At 51.8% G+C, this 23502-nt stretch overlaps 1 protein-coding gene across 2 annotated transcripts in view; it reads left to right on the top strand.

Annotated features, from left to right (window-relative positions):
* Nucleotides 1–23138, top strand: part of LOC147097739 (PDZ domain-containing protein GIPC1-like) — a 101202-nt gene extending 78064 nt beyond the window's left edge. The window contains exon 6 of one of the 2 annotated variants that reach the window (XM_085971791.1): nt 22545–23138. In XM_085971791.1, the coding sequence (XP_085827917.1) occupies nt 22545–22867 (323 nt within the window). In that variant the 3' untranslated portion in view covers nt 22868–23138. The remainder of the gene's footprint in view (nt 1–22544) is intronic. The other variant, XM_085971787.1, reaches the window with a different exon arrangement.
* The last annotated feature ends 364 nt before the right edge of the window (nt 23139–23502 follow it).

The raw sequence follows: 23502 nt of genomic DNA, 5'->3' as shown, positions 1-23502 counted from the left end.
CTGCTCTCTCAGGTGGATGTAAAAAATCCCACAGCACTATTTTTGAAAAGAGCAGGGGAGTTCTCCCCAGTGTCCTGGGCCAATATTTATCCCTTAACCAACATCACTAAACCAGATTATCTGGTCATTATCACATTGCTGTTTGTGGGAGCTTGCTGTGCGCAAATTGGCTGCCGCGTTTCCCACATTACAACAGTGACTGCACTTCAAATCAAAAAGTACTTCATTGGTTGTAAAGCACTTTGGGATGTCCTGAGGTTGTGAAAGGCGCTGTAGAGATGCAAGTCTTTCTTGTTTTCATGTGCAGAAGAATTCTCCAATACATATAAAACTAAAAACTTTGACAAGCATGCTCCAGCAAGGGAATAGAAACTCCCAGTATACAGCCGGGAGGGGTTTGGGTTAGACACGTCTGGCTGAACATAGAGTTTTAATCTGAAGACACAGAACCGGTTTGTGCAGAAACCTGCATCAGGGGAACCAGAGGCTGTTCTTATATTAAAAAAAAAACAACTTAAAAATCTTGGAACCACAGCCCATTGAAACAACTGCTCAGGAATTCAGCCTAACTAAAACCAGCAGAAAAAGCTGAACAAAAACACAACTTTATACACCAGAGGCCCTGTGAACATTAGTTGTAACACCTGCCTTATTGCAGGCGTTCACACGAAGCAAATCAAACTGGCAGCTTGGATACAGGGAGGATCTTTTACATCCAGCTGAGAGGGTGGACGGGCCCTCGGTTTAACGCCTCATCCGAAAGACGGCACCTCCGACAGAGTCTAGAAGGTGATCTAGTTGAGGTGGTTAAGGATTCGATAGGGTGGATAGTGAGAAACGATTTCCTCTGGTGTGGGGGGAGTCCAGAACAAGGGGGGCGGAATAACCTTAAAATCAGAGCCAGGCCGTTCAGGGGTGATGTCAGGAAACACTTCTTCACACAAAGGGTTAGTGGAAATCTGGAACTCTCTCCCCCAAAAAGCTGCTGAGGCTGGGGATCAATAGAAATTTTCAAAACTGAGATCGATAGATTTTTGTTAGGTAAGGGTATTGAGGGTTACGGAACAAAGGCGGATAAATGGAGTTAAGACACAGATCAGCCATGATCTAATTGAATGGTGGAACAGGCTCGAGGGGCCAAATGGCCTCCTCCTGTTCCTATATTTCTATGACTGTTTTCTTAATACATTGAGTCCAAGTGCTTCAGAGAATGGCAGGGCTGTGCATGTGGAATGTTACTTGGACAAAACTTATCGAGCCAGGAGAAACCTTCGGTTCAGTATTTCCCAACAAAAGCTTCATTTCCCAGTTATGTTTGAAGTGAAATACACAGAATTGAGAAATTGCTTTGGGATTTTCATCAACTGAGCTCTCATTGTATTAAAGTCCTGCAGATTGAATCATTTGAGCCTGAAACCCATGCATAGATTTAACCGCATCAGTGTGTTTACAGCTGTCCGTGTAAGTGATCACTCACTGTTAGCCGTGCACTTTCCTCATGGCCAGCGATGAGCCTGGGTGGGAAGCCAAGGCTCCTGGTAGTTGAGAAGAGTAAGAGGGAAGAGGAGGTAGATTGAGGACTGGAGAATGGGGTGATGCCAAGTTCAGTTGCAAAAGCCTGTAAAGTTAGAGAGGAGGGGGAGAGTGAGAGAGGAGGGGAGAGTGAGAGAGGAGGGGGAGAGTGAGAGACGAGGGGGAGAGTGAGAGACGAGGGGGAGAGTGAGAGAGGAGGGGGAGAGTGAGAGAGGAGGGGAGAGTGAGAGAGGAGGGGAGAGTGAGAGAGGAGGGGGAGAGTGAGAGAGGAGGGGAGAGTGAGAGAGGGAGGGGAGAGTGAGAGAGGAGGGGGAGAGTGAGAGAGGAGGGGAGAGTGAGAGAGGAGGGGGAGAGTGAGAGAGGAGGGGAGAGTGAGAGAGGAGGGGAGAGTGAGAGAGGGGGGGAGAGTGAGAGAGGAGGGGGAGAGTGAGAGAGGAGGGGGAGAGTGAGAGAGGAGGGGAGAGTGAGAGAGGAGGGGAGAGTGAGAGAGGAGGGGAGAGTGAGAGAGGAGGGGAGAGTGAGAGAGGAGGGGAGAGTGAGAGAGGAGGGGGAGAGTGAGAGAGGAGGGGGAGAGTGAGAGAGGAGGGGGAGAGTGAGAGAGGAGGGGAGAGTGAGAGAGGAGGGGAGAGTGAGAGAGGAGGGGAGAGTGAGAGAGGAGGGGAGAGTGAGAGAGGAGGGGAGAGTGAGAGACGAGGGGGAGAGTGAGAGAGGAGGGGGAGAGTGAGAGAGGAGGGGAGAGTGAGAGAGGAGGGGAGAGTGAGAGAGGAGGGGAGAGTGAGAGAGGAGGGGGAGAGTGAGAGAGGAGGGGGAGAGTGAGAGAGGAGGGGGAGAGTGAGAGAGGAGGGGAGAGTGAGAGAGGAGGGGGAGAGTGAGAGAGGAGGGGGAGAGTGAGAGAGGAGGGGGGAGTGAGAGAGGAGGGGGAGAGTGAGAGAGGAGGGGGGAGTGAGAGAGGAGGGGAGAGTGAGAGAGGAGGGGGAGAGTGAGAGAGGAGGGGGAGAGTGAGAGAGGAGGGGGGAGTGAGAGAGGAGGGGAGAGTGAGAGAGGAGGGGAGAGTGAGAGAGGGAGGGAGAGTGAGAGAGGAGGGGGAGAGTGAGAGAGGAGGGGAGAGTGAGAGAGGAGGGGGAGAGTGAGAGAGGAGGGGAGAGTGAGAGAGGAGGGGGAGAGTGAGAGAGGAGGGGGAGAGTGAGAGAGGAGGGGGAGAGTGAGAGAGGAGGGGGAGAGTGAGAGAGGAGGGGGAGAGAGAGAGGAGGGGGGAGTGAGAGAGGAGGGGAGAGTGAGAGAGGAGGGGAGAGTGAGAGAGGAGGGGGAGAGTGAGAGAGGAGGGGAGAGTGAGAGAGGAGGGGGAGAGTGAGAGAGGAGGGGGAGAGTGAGAGAGAGGAGGGGAGAGTGAGAGAGGAGGGGGAGAGTGAGAGAGGAGGGGAGAGTGAGAGAGGAGGGGGAGAGTGAGAGAGGAGGGGAGAGTGAGAGAGGGAGGGGAGAGTGAGAGAGGAGGGGAGAGTGAGAGAGGAGGGGAGAGTGAGCGAGGAGGGGGAGAGTGAGAGAGAGGAGGGGGTAGCAATTCACCTTGGGCCGGAGTGAGTAGTGGGCAGCAGCACACAGGCTATTGAAGTCAATGGAACTGGTTTTGGATGGGCGAATTACAGGCAACTGATTCTAACCATTATGCGTTACCGCGCAAGGCAAAATTCTAACTGGTAAAGAGTTAGTAATTTGGTGGCGGTGCTAAGGCAATGAATGGGTGGATGGACGGGGCTGCAGAAGACAGTGAAAGACGGTTGGAAAACCGGATCGGTAAAGCTCACAGGACGCTGGCACCCAGCAAATTCTACCTTAGATGCCACATTTTCTGGGTGTAGCAGTTTTCCCGATTTCTGCCGGTTTAAAGGGATGACCATCGTTCATTCGACAGGTTACGGTTTTACCGGCTGTTGTGGAACTCAGCTCACCGGCAGCTCCTGGCCAGCTAGCCTCTGTGGGATCTTGCGGCAAATGGGCTGTTCACTGGATTGGAATCCTGGCCCGCGATTACTGCGGTTAAAGGTCAGATTCTGCAATCAGGGACTTTAGTCCTAAATTTTTATCAGATGTCCTCGATCTTCAGATCCAAACTATTCCTGAAACGTGGAACGATTCAGCAGTTGCCTGTCGGCCTGGCGAGGATTTTCATTCACAGCTGTGTCCTCATCTTCGATGAAATGCTTAACTATCTGCTCCAGGGCAGCATGCCTGAGTAAGGGTATTGCACACACTTGACTCGGGGGATCCTCTTTACTGCTTCGGGTAATTTTGCGTTGGTGTCGAGAAGTCGGCTTTCATCCTGCTTCTGAAATGACTGGCGGTTAGGACTGGTGTCACGGCGGGCGAAGGAGGCAGCTGTTTTATAATGTCTCAACAGCCTAATAGTGAGGGGCGATAAATCAGTGCATTGTACTGACAAAAAGGCTCAGAGTTTCTGCTTTTCTTCAACAAAAGTTATCGCTCCTTGGGCCTCTTGGTTTCGGGCGTGAGCTGGTTGCCCAGCGACGGGTCTGGGCCTGAAAACCGGGCCTAGATTAATTTGTAGGCCTAAGTGGCAGAACAGTCACCTGGAAACAGAGCAAAAGCTCCAAAAGAACCCCGACTTGATCAAACAGATGGAAAGTTTAGCCTGTGGCAGAACCACTGAATGACTCTGGCTAACTGTATATAATTCTCTTTAACGATGTTCTAACACCAGCCTAAACCTGTACCATTGTGTTAGGCATTACTGTGTTTTGTATATAGAGTTTGCATGTACGGGGCGTGGCCCCTTTAAGAGTGCGGGAAAACGCGGGCAAACGCGATGACGTCACGTCGCAAACCACGGGGCTGCCCAGGCAGTCCTCGTGGCATCTCCGTTGAGTAAAGACCTGTTTAGTTGTTCTCTTGTGTCGATCTCCGTTATTCGTTGGAATTCGTTAATTCCTACAAGCCAAGCAACGTTTAGTCAGTTAACAAACAATATTTGTTCCTCTCTGCACTGAACTCCTGTATACAGCTGAGGGGTGGGACAGCGTCCTGTCCAGTTAAGAAAATCTGATCTGTAATTTGCCCTTTGCATCAGTTTCCTGAGGCACGTGAACTGGTACAGGTGCTGAAACAAAATCAGAAGTCTTGCAGATGCTGGAAATCGGAAATAAAAAGAGAAAATGCTGGGAAATCCACTCCCGCGTCGTTACCTCTGGGGTCCCCCCAAGGATCCAAGGATCTGTCCTTGGCCCCTCCTATTTCTCATCTCTACGCTGCCCCTTGGTGACATCATCCAAAAACACAGCGTCAGTTTCCACATGTACACTGACGACACCCAGCTCTACCTCACTGCCGCTTCTCTCGACCCCTCCACGGTCTCCGAATTGTCAGACTGCTTGTCCGACATCCAGTATTGGATAAGCAGAAATTTTCTCCAATTAAATATTGGGAAGACCGAAGCCATTGTTTTCGGTCCCCGCCACAAACTCCGTTCCCCAGCCACTGACTCCATCCCTCTCCCTAACATCTGTCTGAGGCTGAACCACACTGTTCGTAACCTTGGTGTCATATTTGACCCCGAAATGAGCTTCCGATCACATATCCGCAGCATAACTAAGACCGCCTACTTCCACCTCCGTAACATCGCCCGTCTCCGCACTTGCCTCAGCTCATCCGCTGCTGAAACCCTCATCCATGCCTTTGTTACCTCCAGACTTGACTATTCCAACGCACTCCTGGCCGGCCTCCCACATTCCACCCTACATAAACCTGATCCGAAACTCGGCTGCCCGTGTCCTAACTCACACCAAGTCCCGTTCGCCCATCACCCCCTGTGCTCGCTGACCTACATTGGCTCCCGGTTAAGCAACGCCTCGATTTCAAAATTCTCATCCTTGTTTTCAAATCCCTCCATGACCTCGCCCCTCCCTATCTCTGTAATCTCCTCCAGGCCCACAAACCCCCCCCCCCCCGAGATACCTGCGCTCCTCTAATTCTGCCCACTTGAGCATCCCTGATTATAATCGCTCCACCATCGGTGGCCGTGCCTTCTGTTGCCGAGGCCCTAAGCTCTGGAATTCCATCCCTAAACCGCTCTGCCTCTTTACCTCTCTCTCCTCCTTAAAACCTACCTCGTTGACCAAGCTTTTGGTCATCTGCCTTAATTTCTTAAGTGGCTCGGTGTCAATTTTCTGTCTTATAACACTCCTGTGAAGCACCTTGGGACGGTTTACCACGTTAAAGGTGCTCTATAAATAGAAGTTGTTGTCGGAAACACTCCGCAGGTCAGGCAGCATCTGTGGAGAGAGAGAAACAGAGTTTCAGGTCAATGAAGTCATTTCTGACTCAAGGACATTGAGCTGAAACGTTAACTCTGTTTCTCTCTCCACAGATGCTGCCTGACTTGCTGAGTGTTTCCAGCATGTTCTGTTTTGATTGTACAATTTTTCTGACTTGAGACGAATCTCAACCTGGATTGCGATCCTCATCTTTGCTTTGGGGAAAATCCAAACCTTAGTTACTGAAGAAGTCATTAAAAGTGATCTGTGAGCCGAACACATGGGGCAGGAGTTTAACTCAGGAGTCGGGAAGGAGGCGGGACTACAACTTTCGGGGTTGTAGTCCCGCCTCCATCGAGATGCGGCCAATCCATGCAATTTTAACTTGATTGACCTTGTTGAGCCCACCCAGCGGGCTCAGCAGGCCAATTAAGGGCCACCCGTCAACAGGTGATGTCACAGACTGAAATTTCATCTGTCAAAAGGTTTTGACAGATGAAATATCAGCGTTTCACAACTGTTTGAAGCTGTCAAACACTGACAGTCTTACTTCTAACCTGAGTCCTTCTCCACAGACTCAGTTAGAAATTTCTTCTGCACAGATAGGCTGCAGGCTGTCACTTTTGACAGTTCGCAGCCAGTCTGCTTTCTGTGCCGGTGAGATGAGGGACTCCCGGGACCTAAAGGAAGGAAGGCTGAAAAGGTAAGAAAAGGTCATTTAAACTTCTTTAATCACTTTAGACACACCAAACACACTTACCTTTGCACTCATGCACACATCACTCACCTGAACACCGGACATCTCGACCCCTCCAAGTCCTTCAACCCGACGGTCTGCCTCCTCTAACTTGGCGTGGTTTGGAGCCGTCGGGAATCCCACATTTCAACATTAAAAATCGGGATTAGGCTAAAAACTACCTGTTAACTACCTGTTAACAGTCAGTTAATTGGCACTAATCCCCTTCCCGCCTCAGGGAGGCGGGTCCCAGCGCGGGTCAGGTACCCGCCTCCTTTGAAACTGGTATGGAGGCGGGTTGGGGTGGGATGGGTTCGTGCCCCCCGATTTCAGGATTTTAACACCCCCCCACGCCTCCAATCCCGACTCCACGGCCCAATGAAAATCCTGCCCCTGTCCTTGCATGTAATAGACAGATGTAGCGGCCAAAATCCAAATTGGAATCGCATGGTCATTTGGTGAGTTGGCTGATTTAAGAGCAATTTGTGGCCCAAAACTGATTCTTCATTCTGGCAGCCTCTCACTCAGCCCTGACTGGGCATCACCTAAAGGGCTGTTGCTGCTCTCACAAGGGAAGTGCGGAACACTTTGGAAGCTATTACAGTCTGAGTAGAAAGTCTGACCTTCCTGTTCATCCCCCACTCCCTTCGTCCCACCATTGGCGGCCGTGCCTTCAGCTGCCTGGGCCCTAAGCTCTGGAATTCCCTCCCGCAGTGTCGGCCGTGACCTCTGAGTCAGAAGGTTGTGGGTGTTCGAAGTCCCACTCCGGGAACTTGCGCGCATAAAGCTAGGCTGACACTCCAGTTGAGTGCTGCACTGTCGGAGGTGCCGTCTTTCGGATGAGACGTTAAACCAATTTGCGCACAGCAAGCTCCCACAAACAGCAATGTGATAATGTCCAGATAATCTGTTTTTGTTATGTTGATTGAGGGATAAATATTGGCCCCAGGACACCAGGGAGAACTCCCCTGCAGTTCTGCAAATTAGTGCCGTGGGACCTTTTACGTCCACCTGAGAGAGCAGACAGGACCTCGGTTTAATGTCTCATCTGAAAGACGGCACCTCCGACAGTGCAGCATTCCCTCAGTACTGCCCCTCCGACAGTGCAGCAGTCCCTCAGTACTGCCCCTCCGACAGTGCGGTGCTCCCTCAGTAGCGCCCCTCCGACAGTGTGGCGCTCCCTCAGTACTGCCCCTCCGACAGTGCGGTGCTCCCTCAGTACTGCCCCTCCGACAGTGCAGCGCTCCTTCAGTACTGCCCCTCCGACAGTGCGGCACTCCCTCAGCACTGCCCCTCCAACAGTGCGGCACTCACTCAGTATTGCCCCTCCGACAGTGCGGCGCTCCCTCAGTACTGCCCCTCCGACAGTGCGGCGCTCCCTCAGTACTGACCCACCGACAGTGCAGCGCTCCCTCAGTACTGCCTCTCCAGCAGTGCGGCGCTCCCTCAGTACTGCCCCTCCGACAGTGCAGCTCTCCCGCAGTATTGCCCCTCCGACAGTGCAGCTCTCCCTCAGTACTGCCCCTCCAACAGTGCAGCTCTCCCTCAGTACTGCCCCTCCGACAGTGCAGCTCTCCCTCAGTACTGCCCCTCCGACAGTGCAGCACTCCCTCGGTACTGTCCCTCCGACAGTGCAGCACTCCCTCAGTACTGCCCCTCCGACAGTGCAGCACTCCCTCAGTACTGCTCCTCCGACAGTGCAGCACTCCCTCAGTACTGCACTGGTAGTGTCAGCCTAGATTTTTATGCTCAAGTCTCTGGAGTGGGACTTGAACCCACAACCTTATGACTCAGAGGCAAGAGTGCTGCCCACTGAGCCACGGCCGACAGTGTTTCCTCTGGCTGGAGTGTCTAGAACTAGGGGGTATAGCCTCAGGATAAGGGGTCGGCCATTTAAGACCGAGATGGGGAGGAATTTCTTCACTCAGAGGGTTGTGAATCTTTGGAATTCTCAACCTCAAAGGGCTGTGGTTGCTCAGTCTTTGAGTATATTCAAGGCCGAGATCGATAGATTTTTGGACTCTAGGGGAATCAAGGGATATGGAGATCGGGCAGGAAAGTGGAGTTGAGGTCGAAGATCAGCCATGATCTTATTGAATGGTGGAGCAGGCTCGAGGGGCCGAATGGCCGACTCCTGCTCCTAATTGTTATGTTCTTATGTCTAATAAAGTGAACGAGTGGACACCAGCCAGCATTGGACTCTCTCATAGTTTGGCTCTGACATCATCTGCTCTGGTGGGTGTAATTTCGGTGCAGGTTAACTAGAACAAAAGCTGAAGAGCTAGCTTGTGAATCAAAGTCTTCGCTCTTTGTTGTAAACTGAAAACTGGGCATGGTAATTGGCAAAGGAACCAGAGGGGAGACGAGGAGATTTTATTTTTTTACGCAGCGAGTTGTTGTGATCTGAAACGCGTTGCCTGAAAGGGCGGTGGAAGCAGATTCAATAGTAACTTTCAAAAGGGAATTGGATAAATACTTGAAAAGGAAAAATTTGCAGGGCTCTGGGGAAAGAGCAAGGGAGTGGGACTAATTGGAGAGCTCTTTCAAAGAGCCGGCACAGGCACGATGGGCCGAATGGCCTCCTTCTGCGCTGTAACATTCTATTGACCTGTTTTTAAGGACCATACTTAACAGTACCACAAATGTGAACGTGTCATGGTTTGAAAGAGCTACCCAATTAGTCCCGCTCTCCCCCACCCACTTGCCCCAGAGCCCTGCAGCGTTTTCCTTTTCAAAATATTCATCCAATTCCCTTTTGAAAGTTACTGATGAACCTGCTTCCACCGCAGTGAACTCTCATAACAGCATGGGCCATTGCTGTGTCTGGAATCCCGAGACTCCATGTTGGGTGACAGGAAGACCTTAATAAAGCCAAGGCTCTAAGAGCATCAACTGACTGGAGCATTTTCCTCAATAATGCACAAGCTCTTCTAAAGGGGCCATCAATATAAGACAGTCACCAATAAATCCAATAGGGAATTCAGGAGAAACTTCTTTCCCCAGAGAGTGGTGAGAATGTGGAACTTGCTACCACAGGGAGTGGTTGAGGCGAATATTATAGATGCATTTAAGGGGAGGCTGGACAAGCATCTGAGGGAGAAGGGAATAGAAGGATAGACTTGCCTTGGAGGCGGTGCAACGAAGGTTCACTAGATTGATTCCTGGGATGGGGAGATTGTCCGATGAGGAGAGATTGAGTAGATTGGGCCGATACTCTCTGGAGTTTAGAAGAATGAGAGGTGATCTCATTGAAACATACAAGATTCTGAGGGGGATTGACAGGGTAGATGCTGAGAGGTTGTTTCCCCCTGGCTGGAGAGTCTAGAACTAGGGGGCATAGTCTCAGGATAAGGGGTTGGCCATTTAAGACCGAGATGAGGAGGAATTTCTTCACTCAGAGTGTGGTGAATCTTTGGAATTCTCTGCCCCAGAGGGCTGCGAATGCTGAGTCATTGAGTATATTCAAGGCTGAGAGCGATAGATTTTTGGACTCTAGGGGAATCCAGGGATATGGGGATCGGGCGGGAAAGTGGAGTTGAGGTCGAAGATCAGCCATGATCTTATTGAATGGCTTGAGGGGCCAAATGGCCAACTCCTGCTCTTAGTTCTTATGTTCTTATGATATATTGATAGGTTGAGATGAAGAGGGGTGGGAGGAGGCTCGTGTGGAGCATAAACACCGGCATGGACCAGTGGAGCCGAATGGCCTGTTTCTGTGCCGTACGTTCTATGTAAGGCTGTGGGTCCAAGTCCCACTCCGGACATGTCTACACATAATCAAGGCTGTCACAAACGGGACGGGTTAAATAGGCTCCTTCTGTGCTGTAAGGTTCGTTGGCACTGCCTAAACCTCTGCACTGCCTGAAGCGCCGTCTTTCAGGTGAGACGTGAAACCCGCGGCCTCCGTTTGACTGTACAGGAAGTCAGAGGTCCGACGGCACTATTTGAAGAAGAGTTTCCCCAGTGTCGTGACCCAACATTTCACCCCTCAGCAGATGGAATACCAAAAGGCTAGCCAGGGCCTTTGACCCAAGTGGTACTCTGGCTTTTGGCACTCTACCCGACCTCCGCGGCACTGAGCCCATCTCTCTCCCGAGGCGTTGGAATTGTGAAGCCTTTTATGTTGTAGGACATTGAATAAAAACAAGTTTAAGGCTCCACGTAGTCTCCAGCAAACTGAAGCTTAAACATATTTTGTTGTTTTAATGAAGTTCATGGGAGGGTCTCTGGCATCAGCTAATTGCTGATATGTGGGTGGCAGTTGTCCTCGTTCTAGATTTTCCTACGACCTGGATTAATGATAAACCCAGACTTCAAACAACTTGTGTTCTGTGCAGACAACACTCCTCCAGTATCCAGTTGCTGGCACAAGGCCAAAACTACAATCGCCTCATCTGGCATCGTGGACACAAGTTTCAAAATGGATGTGTTTCAACTTAATATTAACAGCCAGCAACAGCATCAGCCTCCAGTCAGCAGATTTCCTGCCCACTTCTGCTGGCTCACCTGCAATGGAGATTGGGGAGGAAGTTACAGAAGGGTTCGGTGACTATATTATTCCTTAAATGTTGGCTCTCGGTCCGGCAACGCCTCGATTTTAAAATTTTCATCCTTGTTTTCAAATCCCTCCATGGCCCTTGCCCCCCTCTCTATCTCTGTAATCTCCTCCAGCCCCACAACCCCCCGAGATATCTGCGTTCCTCCAATTCTGCCCTCTTGAGCATCCCTGATTATAATCGCTCCACCATTGGCGGCCGTGCCTTCTGTTGCCTGGGCCCTAAGCTCTGGAATTCCCTCCCTAAACCTCTCCGCCTCTCTCTCCTCCTTTAAGATGCTCCTTAAAACCTACGTCACCAGTCCGAATATCTCCTTATGTGGCTCGGTGTCAAATTTTGTTTGATAACACTCCTGTGCAGCGCCTTGGGACTTTTTACTATGTTAAAGGCGCCAGATAAATGCAAGTTGTTGTTGTTTAAACTGACTGGTTTTCCGTGTGACCGTGGCTGTCTCACACTTTGATGGGAGTGTTTGGCCAACGTTTGCATTCCCAGTTTTCCCGACGGTGGCAGCTCCACAGTGATTCCCCCAAGATCCCGTTCTTCATGTGCGAGGCTCGGCACCGAATCCTGGCTTTTTCCCGCCGATGACAGTTCATTTTAATGGGTTACTGGCACCTATCGGGGAATCTAGACATCGGCAGACTAACTGACTGTGTAGCGTATCACAACCGTGTCCAATACCCCCCCCCCCCCCCCACCACTGACTGGGGGGCTCTCGGCATTGAGTGTTGCCGGCGGAGAGCCCGCTGCCTCTGATGGGCAGAAGAATCAAGGTCTGCTGGCCACGAGCGCATCATCTGCACTCCCTATGAAAGCTGCACCTCACCAGGAGCAGCCAAGCAGGGAATCAACCCTCTTACGTGCAAAGGAGTGGGATCGTGGAGTGAGTCTCCTGGCTGATGCGGAGTGTGGCAGCGGCAACGGAGCAGGAGGAGGCCATTCAGCCCCGCGAGCCTGTTCCGCCATTCAATGGGATCGCGGCTGATCTGTATCTTAACTCCATCTACCTGCCATGGTTTTGTAACCCTTGCCTAACAAAAATCAGTCAATCTCAGTTTTGAAATTTTCAATTGACCCCCCAGCCTCAACTAAGGGACCATCGCCAAATACTCATATGCAAATCAAGCAGAAGAGTTGGCACTTGCTGAAGTAAGGGAACATCTATAATGGTTCTGCCCCCTTGTTCTGGACTCCCCCCACCAGAGGAAATAGCTCCTCTCTCTACCCTAGCAAACCCCTCTAATCATCTTAAACACCTCAATTAGATTTTATTCGTTCACGGGATGTGGGTGTCGCTGGCAAGGCCAGCATTTATTGCCCATCCCTAGTTGCCCCTTGAGAAGGTGGTGGTGAGCCGCCTTCTTGAACCGCTGCAGTCCGTGTGGTGAAGGTGCTCCCACAGTGCTGTTAGGGAGGGAGTTCCGGGATTTTGACCCAGTGACGATGAAGGATCGGCCGATATATTTCCAAGTCAGGGTGGTGTGTGACTTGGAGGTGAACTTGGAGCTGGTGGTGTTCCCATGCGCCTGCTGCCCTTGTCCTTCTAGGTGGAAGAGGTCGCGGGTTTGGGAGGTGCTGCCGAAGAAGCCTTGGCGAGTTGCTGCAGTGCATCTTGTAGATAGTACATATTAGATCACCTCTTAATCGTCTATACTCGAGGGAATACAAGCCTCGTCTATACAACCTCTCCTCATAATTTAACCCCTTTAGCCCCGGTATCATTCTGGTCATGGGATCATGGCGTGAGGCTCCTGCCTCCCACTCCACATCTAACCTGCGAGACCAACCTGGGACCTGTGGGGTCCGTAGGACTGACCTTCACTCTGGGCAGCGTGCCCACTTTAATAAGCAACTGCACCCAGCCGTTGTTGGTCATGACATGGGGGTCAGAGTCTGAACTGAGACGACGCCACCAAAGGATTGCCGGGCCTCTGTTACAGGATGATTCAGAGTGACAATATCAGTGAGAGGCCAGCAACAAGCTTGCGAGCTCCTCAATGCCACAGCCACTTAACGGTTAAAGTCCATTATCCTTGCTTATCGAGAATGCTAATGTATTGGAGGTGGTAAGCACCAGGCTGTAATGTGATCTCTGTTCCAATATCCATAAACCACTTCAGATAATCATCCACTTACCAACCAGAATTCTATAACTCATTAAATTAGTTAAAAAAAATCTCCGCCATCGCTTCTGGTTCTTCCTCAATGTGATTGTAAATCTTCAACAACTCATAGAGACTGAAATGTACGTTTTGTGTACATTTTCCGCTCCTTGCGGTGAACAGATCGCTGGGTCTTGTGTGTCGGGCCCTCCGGTGACTTATAATCCCAATTTCGTTTTGATGTTTCTAAGCAGGGTGTCGCGCCACTTCCGCTGCCCCGCCCGCTCTGTGCTCTTCGGGCTCTTCTACAATTGCACCTGCGCACTGCCCAAATTCTTCATAATGAGAATGTCTAAAATAAACAGAGAGGGAGATGATGATAGCCAAATAACACAGCGGTGTCAGCTCTGGCTCAGTGGGCAGCACTCTCGCCTCTGAGTCAGAAGGTCGTGGGTTCAAGTCCCACTCCAGAGACTTGAGCACAAACATCCAGGCTGACGCTCCCAGTGCAGTGCTGAGGGAGCGCCGCACTGTCGGAGGGGCAGTACTGAGGGAGCGCCGCACTGTCGGAGGGGCAGTACTGAGGGAGCGCCGCACTGTCGGAGGGGCAGTACTGAGGGAGTGCTGCACTGTCGGAGGGGCAGTACTGAGGGAGCGCCGCACTGTCGGAGGGGCAGCACTGAGGGAGCGCCGCACTGTCGGAGGGGCAGTACTGAGGGAGCGCCGCACTGTCGGAGGGGCAGTACTGAGGGAGCGCCGCACTGTCGGAGGGGCAGTACTGAGGGAGCGCCGCACTGTCAGAGGGGCAGTACTGAGGGAGCGCCGCACTGTCGGAGGGGCAGTACTGAGGGAGCGCTGCACTGTCGGAGGGGCAGTACTGAGGGAGCGCCCCACTGTCTGAGGGGCAGTACTGAGGGAGCGCCGCACTGTCGGAGGGGCAGTACTGAGGGAGCGCCCCACTGTCTGAGGGGCAGTACTGAGGGAGCGCAGCACTGTCAAAGGTGCCGTCTTTCAGATGAGACGTTAATCTGAGGCCCCGTCTGGTCTCTCAGGTAGACGTAAAAGATCCCATGGCACTATTTCGAAGAAGAGCAGGGGAGTTCTCCCTGGTGTCCTGGAGCCAGTATTTATCCCTTAACCAACATCACTGAAACAGATTATCTGGGTCATTATCACATTGCTGTTTGCGGGAGCTTGCTGTGCACAAATTGGCTGCTGCATTTCCTACATTACAACAGCGACTACACTTCAAAAAAGTACTTCATTGGTTGGAAAGTGCTTTGGGATGTCCTGAGGTCGTGAAGGAAAGATTTTGAATTTCTACAGGGCCTTATCACATCCTCAGGACATCCCAAAGTGCTTCCCAACCAATACCTTGGTGCGGTACTGAGGAAGGAGCCGTCTTGTGGGTGAGATGTTACGTTGAGGCCCCGTGGCACTATTCGAAGAAGGACCGGGAAATTCTCCTGGGGAGTCTTGGCCGACACTCATCCCACAAACAACATAACCCAATACAGGTTAATAGGTGACTCAGATCAATTTTCCAGCAGGACTCATTCCACTTCCTCATGTGAGCCCAGACTACATAGGAAACAGGGCCTGGAACTAACATTATCTGCATTGACTCCCCGCCCTCGCACTCTCCAGCACACCGCTACTTATTGGGACAACTGGTAACTTCCTACAACATTGTGGAAGACCTTTTCTTGGGGTCGCCAATTCTGTTTGGGTGTATTCTTGGAGGTTTTCATCACCTGACCTCCCGCCCCGCCCCCACACTCCCGCCATTGGTCAATCCTCCGGGCGCACTGCCTTCCCACGGCCAATTGGGAACAGGCTCTTCGTTACCCAATCGGATGAATCTTGACTCTCGGTCAAACAGCGTTTTTTTATCCCCAGCCCCCTCCCCATCTCCAATATTTTTACAACTAATAAATTGAAGAGTTCAAAGAAAATGGAAAAAGACACACTTTTTTTTAACGCCCCCGCAATTTATCTCTCGGGTGTTGCTTGCCGCCGTGTACCGGAATTTAATCTTCAATTGCCGGAGACTCCGGAGCAATCCAGGAGGGTTGGTATCCCTCCCCTTACTCTGCTCCCTTCTCCCGGTTCCCCCGGATTACTGGAGTATCTGAGGAAGGGTGTTCTTGCCATGGAGGGAGTGCAGCGAAGATTCACCAGGCTGATACCTGGGATGGCAGGAATGACGTATGAGGAGAGATTGGGTTGATTGGGCTTATACTCGCTGGAGTTTAGAAGAATGAGAGGGGATCTCATTGAAACTTATAAAACTCTAACAGGACTAGACAGACTAGATGCAGGAAGGATGTTCCCGATGGCGGGGGAGTCCAGAACCAGGGGTCACAGTCTAAGGATAAGGGGTAAGCCATTTAGGACAGAGATGAGGAGGAATTTCTTCACCCAGAGAGTGGTGAACCTGTGGAATTCTCTACCACAGAAGGCAGTAGAGGCCAATTCATTAAAAATATTCAAGAGGGAGTTAGGTATATTTCTTAAGGCTAAAGGGGATCAAGGGATATGGGGAGAAAGCAGGGACAGGGTACTGAATTTGGATGATCAGCCATGATCTCATTGAATGGCGGAGCAGGCTCGAGGGGCCGAATGGCCTACTCCTGCTCCTATCTTCTATGTTTCTATGTATAGTCTCCCGCAATTCTTCTTATCTACGATCCACGATTCACGGTGGAGGCAGATGAGGAACTAGGGAAAAGCGGAGTCCGTGGGAAAATGTTCAGCTGGCAGAGGGATGGGAAAAGGGCAACAGACTTTTGAGACCAAAAAGTTTCCTTTTAGTAATTCAGAAAGGGCTTCAGTGCGAGCTAAGGTTAAATGGAGTAGGAGTGGGAAAAAAACCAAATCGTACCATTTATATCCCTTTTAAGTCGTTGACATTTCAAGGCACTTCTCAAGAGGTGAACGTGGCATCCAGCAGGGAGTGGTGGGAGAAAGAGGGAGAGGAGTTCATAGAATCTCACAGCACAGGAGGAGGCCATTCGGCCCATCATGCCTGTGCCGGCTCTTTGAAAGAGCTCTCCAATTAGTCCCATTTCCCCCCCTGCTCTTTCCCCAGAGCCCTGCAAATTTCTCCTTTTCAAATATTTATCCGATCCTCTTTTGAAAGTTACTATTGAATCTGCTTCCACCGCCCTTTCAGGCAGCGCGTTCCAGATCACAACAACTTGCTGCGTTAAAAACATTCTCCTCATCTTCCCCACTGGCTTTTTTGGAAATTTCTCCGTATCTGCTCTATCAAAATCCTTCATAATTTGAACATAATCCAGGCTGACGCTCCCAGTGCAGTACTGAGGGAGCGCTGCACTGTCGGAGGTGCCGTCTTTTGGATGAGACGTTAAACCGAGGTCCCGTCTGCTCTCTCAGGTGGGTGTTACAGATCCCATGGCACTATTTTGAAGAAGAGCAGGGGAGTTCTCCCTGGTGTCCTGGGGCCAATATTTATCCCTCAACCAACATCACTAAAACAGATGATCTGGTCATTATCACATTGCTGTTTGTGGGAGCTTGCTGTGCGCAAATTGGCTGCCGCGTATCCCACATTACAACAGTGACTACATTTCAAAAAGTACTTCATTGGCTGTAAAGCGCTTTTGGACGTCTTGAGGTTGTGAAAGGCGCTATATAAATGTAAGCCTTTCTTTCTATCTCTTTTCCAGCCAACAAGCAGCCCAGGTTCAGAAATAATGAAGGTATTTTTAGTCCAGCTCCATTTGCAATTGCTCCGATAATGAAGCAGTCCGTGCCCGCACACTGCAAGGCGTGGACAATATCCAGACTTGGGTTGATAAATGGCAAATAACATTTGCGCATGGCAGCGTCATCACCTCCAGGTCACACACCGTCCCGATTTGGACATCAATCGCCATTCCTTCATCGTCGCTGGGACAGAATCCTGGAACTCCCTCAGTACTGTACCGGAGTGTCTGACTGAATTATGTGCTCAAGTCTCTGGAGGGGGTCTATGAGCCCACAACGTCCTGACTCCGAGGGGAGAGTGTTGCCCACTGAGCCAGGCCTGACACCACGCCGCTACATCCCGACTGGTACTTGAGGGCCTGGCCAAGGAATTACACTGCTAGCACGCGAATGTCTGAGATTAACATTTATCTTCTCTCTGCGATTTAAGCTAAACAAGATAGGTCCTCCGCTGAAATAACAACCAACAAGAAATTGCATTTATATAGCACCTTTAACATAGTAAAACATCTCAAGGTGCTTCACAGGAGCGATTATTTGACACCGAGCCACATAAGGAGATTAGGACATTAGGGCAGATGACCAAAAGCTTAGAGTCAAAGAGTCATAGAGTTATACAGCACAGAAAGAGGCCCTTTGGCCCATCGTGTCCGCGCCGGCCATCAAGCCCTGTCTATTCTAATCCCATTTTCCAGCACTTGGTCCGTCGCCTTGTATGCTATGGCGTTTCAAGTGCTCATTGAAATGCTTCTTGAATGTTGTGAGGGTTCCTGCCTCTACCACCCTTTCAGGCAGTGAGTTCCAGATTCCAACCACCCTCTGGGTGAAAATATTTTTCCTCAAATCCCCTCTAAACCTCCTGCCCCTTACCTTGAAACTATGCCCCCTGGTTATTGACCCCTCTACTAAGGGGAAAAGTTCCTTTCTATCTACCCTATCTATGCCCCTTATAATTTTGTACACCTCAATCAGGTCTCCCCTCAGACTTCTCTGCTCTAAGGAAAACAAACCCAGCCTGTCCAGTCTCTCTTCATAGCTGAAGCGCTCCAGCCCAGGTAACATCCTGGTGAATCTCCTCTGCACCCTCTCCAATGCAATCACATCCCGCCTATAGTGTGGCGACCAGAACTGCGCACAGTATTCCAGCTGTGGCCTAACTAGCGTTTTGTACAGCTCCATCATAACCTCCCTGCTCTTATATTCTATGCCTCAGCTAATGAAGGCAAGTATCCCATATGCCTTTTTAACCACCTTATCTATCTGTCCTGCTGCCTTCAGCGATCTATGTACATGCACACCAAGGTCCCTCTGATCCTCTGTCCTTCCTAGGGTCCTACCATTCATTGTCTATTCCCTTGCCTTGTAAGTCCTCCCAAAATGAATCACCCCACACTTTTCAGGGTTAAATTCCATTTGCCACTGTTCTGCCCATCTGACCAACCCGTCTATATCGTCCTGTAGCCTGAGGCTTCCCTCCTCGCTATTTACCACTCCACCAATTTTCATGTCACCTGCGAACTTACTGATCATACCTCTTACATTCCTTGGTCAAAGAGGTAGGTTTTAAGGAGCGTCTTAAAGGAGGAAAGAGAGGTAGCGAGGTGGAGCGGTTTAGGGCCTCGGCAGCTGAAGGCACGGCCGCCAATGGTGGAGCGATGAAAATCAGGGGATGCGCAAGAGGCCAGAATAACACTGAACGGAATTTCAGTAGACAGCATTAAAGGTTTGTACGGTAGTGTTTCACGGTGTAATTTCAGAGTTATTCTGTTATAGTAAACACTCAGTGGTTCCCACAGTGGAACGTCCCAGATTTATTGTATGTCAAACAGTTTGGATAAAAAATTGGCACCGAAGTAAACCGAAACTATAAAGAGGGGTGAGAGAAGTTTCCCAATCATTGCTGCTGCTGAGTTCTAGGGAACTGCATTTTCAGTAACAATTAGGCAAAATATTTTTAGATATTTGATTGTCAGTTTATAAGTGTCAGCCGTGGCTCAGTGGGCAGCACCCTCGCCTCTGAGTCAGAAGGTCGTGAGTTCAAGTCCCGCTCCAGAGACTTGAACACAAAAATCCAGGCCGACACTCCCAGTGCAGTGCTGAGGGAGCGCCGCACTGTCAGAGGGGCAGTACTGAGGGAGCACTGCACTGTCGGAGGGGCAGTACTGAGGGAGCGCTGCACTGTCGGAGGGGCAGTACTGAGGGAGCGCTGCTCTGTCGGAGGGGCAGTACTGAGGGAGCGCTGCACTGTCGGAGGGGCAGTACTGAGGGAGCGCCGCACTGTCGGAGGGGCAGTACTGAGGGAGCACTGCACTGTCGGAGGGGCAGTACTGAGGGAGCGCTGCACTGTTGGAGGGGCAGTACTGAGGGAGCGCTGCACTGTCGGAGGGGCAGTACTGAGTGAGCGCTGCTCTGTCGGAGGGGCAGTACTGAGGGAGCACTGCACTGTCGCAGGGGCAGTACTGAGGGAGCGCTGCACTGTCGGAGGGGCAGTACTGAGGGAGTGCCGCACTGTCGGAGGGGCAGTACTGAGGGAGCGCCGCACTGTCGGAGGGGCAGTACTGAGGGAGCGCTGCACTGGCGGAGGGGCAGTACTGAGGGAGTGCCGCACTGTCGGAGGGGCAGTACTGAGGGAGCGCCGCACTGTCGGAGGGGCAGTACTGAGGGAGCGCCGCACTGTCGGAGGGGCAGTACTGAGGGAGCGCCGCACTGTCGGAGGGGCAGTACTGAGGGAGCGCCGCACTGTCGGAGGGGCAGTACAGAAGGAGGGGCAGTACTGAAGGAGCGCCACACTGTCGGAGGGGCAGTACTGAGGGAGTGCTGCACTGTCGGACGGGCAGTACTGAGGGAGCGCTGCACTGTCGGAGGGGCAGTACCGAGGGAGCGCTGCACTGTCGGAGGGGCAGTACTGAGGGAGCGTTGCACTGTCGGAGGGGCAGTACTGAGGGAGCGCTGCACTGTCGGAGGGGCAGTACTGAGGGAGCGCTGCACTGTCGGAGGGGCAGTACTGAGGGAGCGCTGCACTGTCGGAGGGGCAGTACTGAGGGAGCGCTGCACTGTCGGAGGGGCAGTACTGAGGGAGTGCCGCACTGTCGGAGGGGCAGTACCGAGGGAGCGCTGCACTGTCGGAGGGGCAGTACTGAGGGAGCGCCGCACTGTCGGAGGGGCAGTAGTGAGGGAGCGCCGCACTGTCGGAGGGGCAGAACTGAAGGAGGGGCAGTACTGAAGGAGCGCCACACTGTCGGAGGGGCAGTACTGAGGGAGTGCTGCACTGTCGGAGGGGCAGTACTGAGGGAGCTCTGCACTGTCGGAGGGGCAGTACTGAGGAAGCGTCGCACTGTCGGAGGGGCAGTACTGAGGGAGCGCCGCACTGTCGGAGGGGCAGTACTGAAGGAGGGGCAGTACTGAAGGAGCGCCGCACTGTCGGAGGGGCAGTACTGAGGGAGTGCTGCACTGTCGGATGGGCAGTACTGAGGGAGCTCTGCACTGTCGGAGGGGCAGTACTGAGGAAGCGTCGCACTGTCGGAGGGGCAGTACTGAGGGAGCGTCGCACTGTCGGAGGGGCAGTACTGAGGGAGCGCCGCACTGTCGGAGGGGCAGTACTGAAGGAGGGGCAGTGCTGAAGGAGCGGCGCACTGTCGGAGGGGCAGTACTGAGGGAGTGCTGCACTGTCGGAGGGGCAGTACTGAGGGAGCTCTGCACTGTCGGAGGGGCAGTACTGAGGAAGCGTCGCACTGTTGGAGGGGCAGTACTGAGGGAGCGCCGCACTGTCGGAGGGGCAGTACTGAGGGAGCGCTGCACTGTCGGAGGGGCAGTACTGAGGGAGTGCTGCACTGTCGGAGGGGCCGTCTTTCAGATGAAACATTAAACCGAGGCCTGTCTGCTCTCTCAGGTGGATGTAAAAGATCCCACGGACACTATTTCGATGAAGAGCAGGGAGGAGTTCTCCCCGGTGTCCTGGCCAATGTTTATCCCTCAACCAACATCACTAAAACAGATTATCTGGTCATTATCACATTGCTGCTTGTGGGAGCTTGCTGTGCGCAAATTGGCTGCTGCGTTCCCCACATTACAACAGTGACTACACTCCAAGAAAGGTACTCCATTGGCTGTAAAGCGCTTTGGGACGTCCGGTGGTCGTGGAAGGCGCTGAGTGAGCGCCTCACTGTTGGAGGGGCAGTGCTGAGGGAGTGTCGGAGGGGCAGTACTGAGGGAGCGCCGCACTGTCGGAGGGGCAGTACTGAAGGAGCGCTGCACTGTCGGAGGGGCAGTACTGAGGGAGCGCTGCACTGTTGGAGGGGCAGTACTGAGGGAGCGCCGCACTGTCGGAGGGGCAGTACTGAAGGAGGGGCAGTACTGAAGGAGCGCCGCACTGTCGGAGGGGCAGTACTGAGGGAGTGCTGCACTGTCGGAGGGGCAGTACTGAGGGAGCGCTGCACTGTCGGAGGGGCAGTACTGAGGGAGCGCCGCACTGTCGGAGGGGCAGTCCTGAAGGAGGGGCAGTACTGAAGGAGCGCCGCATTGTCGGAGGGGCAGTACTGAGGGAGCAGGATTGGTGAACAGGATTGGGACACAGACAAGCCTTTCGGACTCAACCGTACGGTGTTTAATAAGGTTAACACACACACCCGCCTCCAGTATGCAGAATGCCTGGTGGCATAAAAGAAACAGTACAACAATACAACTTGGCCCATCAAACAGACCCCTGTCTCATATTAAGATGCCTAAAATCACACTGTATTTCAATACTGAGTATAACATGGACTTGTCCCACAAACCCCGGAATATATACACTATATAATACACACAGAACCTCCCCACTAAACCCCTTTGGATTGGTTGGGACACACAACACCCCCTCACACAGTGCCGGTGGTCTTAAGGATGCGTGAGCTTGGACAATGCTCACCCCGATTGTCCGTTTTCTTGCTCACTGCTTCCCTGTGTAGAGCGTGTCTCCTGGTTCCGTGTTGCCGAGGCAGTGTCCAAGTCCCAGTTTCGAAGTTCGTTCCTACAGGCGAAGAGCAAGGCGAGGCTCTTGTCGCTCATGGTGGTTTCTTCTCTCTGTCTCGGACGGAGTGCTCGGTTCTTGGTTCAGAGATGAGGGCACGCGAAGGCGAGAGAGAGAGAGAGAGAGAGAGATGGCCAAAGCTGCCTTCTCTGTATACCCTAAAAGTTCATTAAGGTCTGTGTATTGCAGTGATGTCTATTAAATCACCCTTCTTTGTCTGGTTCCTGCCTTTTCGAGTCTGGGCCTTCCCCCAACTCTTGTATTCCAATCCACACCCAGTAATCCAAACCACAGGACATGTACAGGGCTGGGGGATGGAAGACAATTCCTTCTCTTGTCTCCCCCTCCCTGTGGTACATATTTGATGTGATTTAGTCTTACTGCTGATGTGTTTTGCCCAAGGTTAAAGTGTTTATCATTGAGGCCAGGAAGTCCATTGTTCCAGCGAAACTGGCATCGTTGTCTTATCCAATTGAAGATCCATCGAAACCCATTAAAAGATGAAGTCTCATTGTCCAAGGTTAAATCACCTATCGAGCCGTTCATTGTCCAAAGTAAATGTCTTTTCCATCGTTAAATTGAAACTCACAGGTGTGTCTGTGCTTCTAGGTCCAACTGCACCACGCCCCTACCACTGGGCCAAACAGGCTGCTGGTCAAACAGCATGGTACATCGGCGAGACCATGCAGACACTGCGACAACGGATGAACGGACACCGCGCAACAATCGCCAGGCAGGAGCGTTCCCTCCCAGTCGGGGAACACTTCAGCAGTCAAGGACATTCAGCCTCCGATCTTCGGGTAAGCATTCTCCAAGGCGGCCTTCGAGACACACGACAACGCAAAATCGGCGAGCAGAAACTGATAGCCAAGTTCCGCACCCATGAGGACGGCCTCAACCGGGATCTTGGGTTCATGTCACACTACATGTAACCCTACCTGATGTAGGGTCATCCAGACTCGAGTCGTCGTTGGCTTGTTCTCTCTACACAGATGCGGCTGGACCTGCTGTGATTTCCAGCAAAAAAAATGTTTTTTGTCTGTTTTTTTGTTTTTCATACAGACCCCAGCATCTGCAACATTTGACCCCTTGTGACCCCACCTCATTGTTCTTTGATGTAATGTTTTCCTGACTGACCTGTTTGGACACCATTCACACCTTTGATTGCTGTGATTATCTCTCTGCCGAGGTGTGATAAATGGCAGTTAGAAAGATTACCTGTAAACATCTGACATGATTCTCTGACTATATATGCTGTGTCTTTATGCATTTCTCCACTTCACCTGAAGAAGGAGCGGCGCTCCGAAAGCTTGTGATTTCAAATAAAGCTGTTGGACTATAACCTGGTGTTGTGTGACTTCTTACACTTGTCCACCCCAGTCCAACACTCGCATCTCCACACCAAACAGCAGTAACAATCATACAAAATGTCTGATACAAGAAAATCCCTGGGGCCTGCATTGATGCTGTACAATGGGCACTTTTACACTAAACACTCGCAGCCAAATGTCCAAAATCATCTCACACACAACTCATAGTCGATGAGTTTCACACACACAGCTCCTTT

Source organism: Somniosus microcephalus, chromosome 31 (assembly GCF_052327205.1).
Source record: "Somniosus microcephalus isolate GS21.2 chromosome 31, FLI_Smic_1.0, whole genome shotgun sequence".
Classification (NCBI taxonomy): Eukaryota; Metazoa; Chordata; class Chondrichthyes; order Squaliformes; family Somniosidae; genus Somniosus; species Somniosus microcephalus.
Note: the sequence above shows the minus strand (reverse complement) of the source record. Positions and strands in the feature narration are given on the sequence as shown.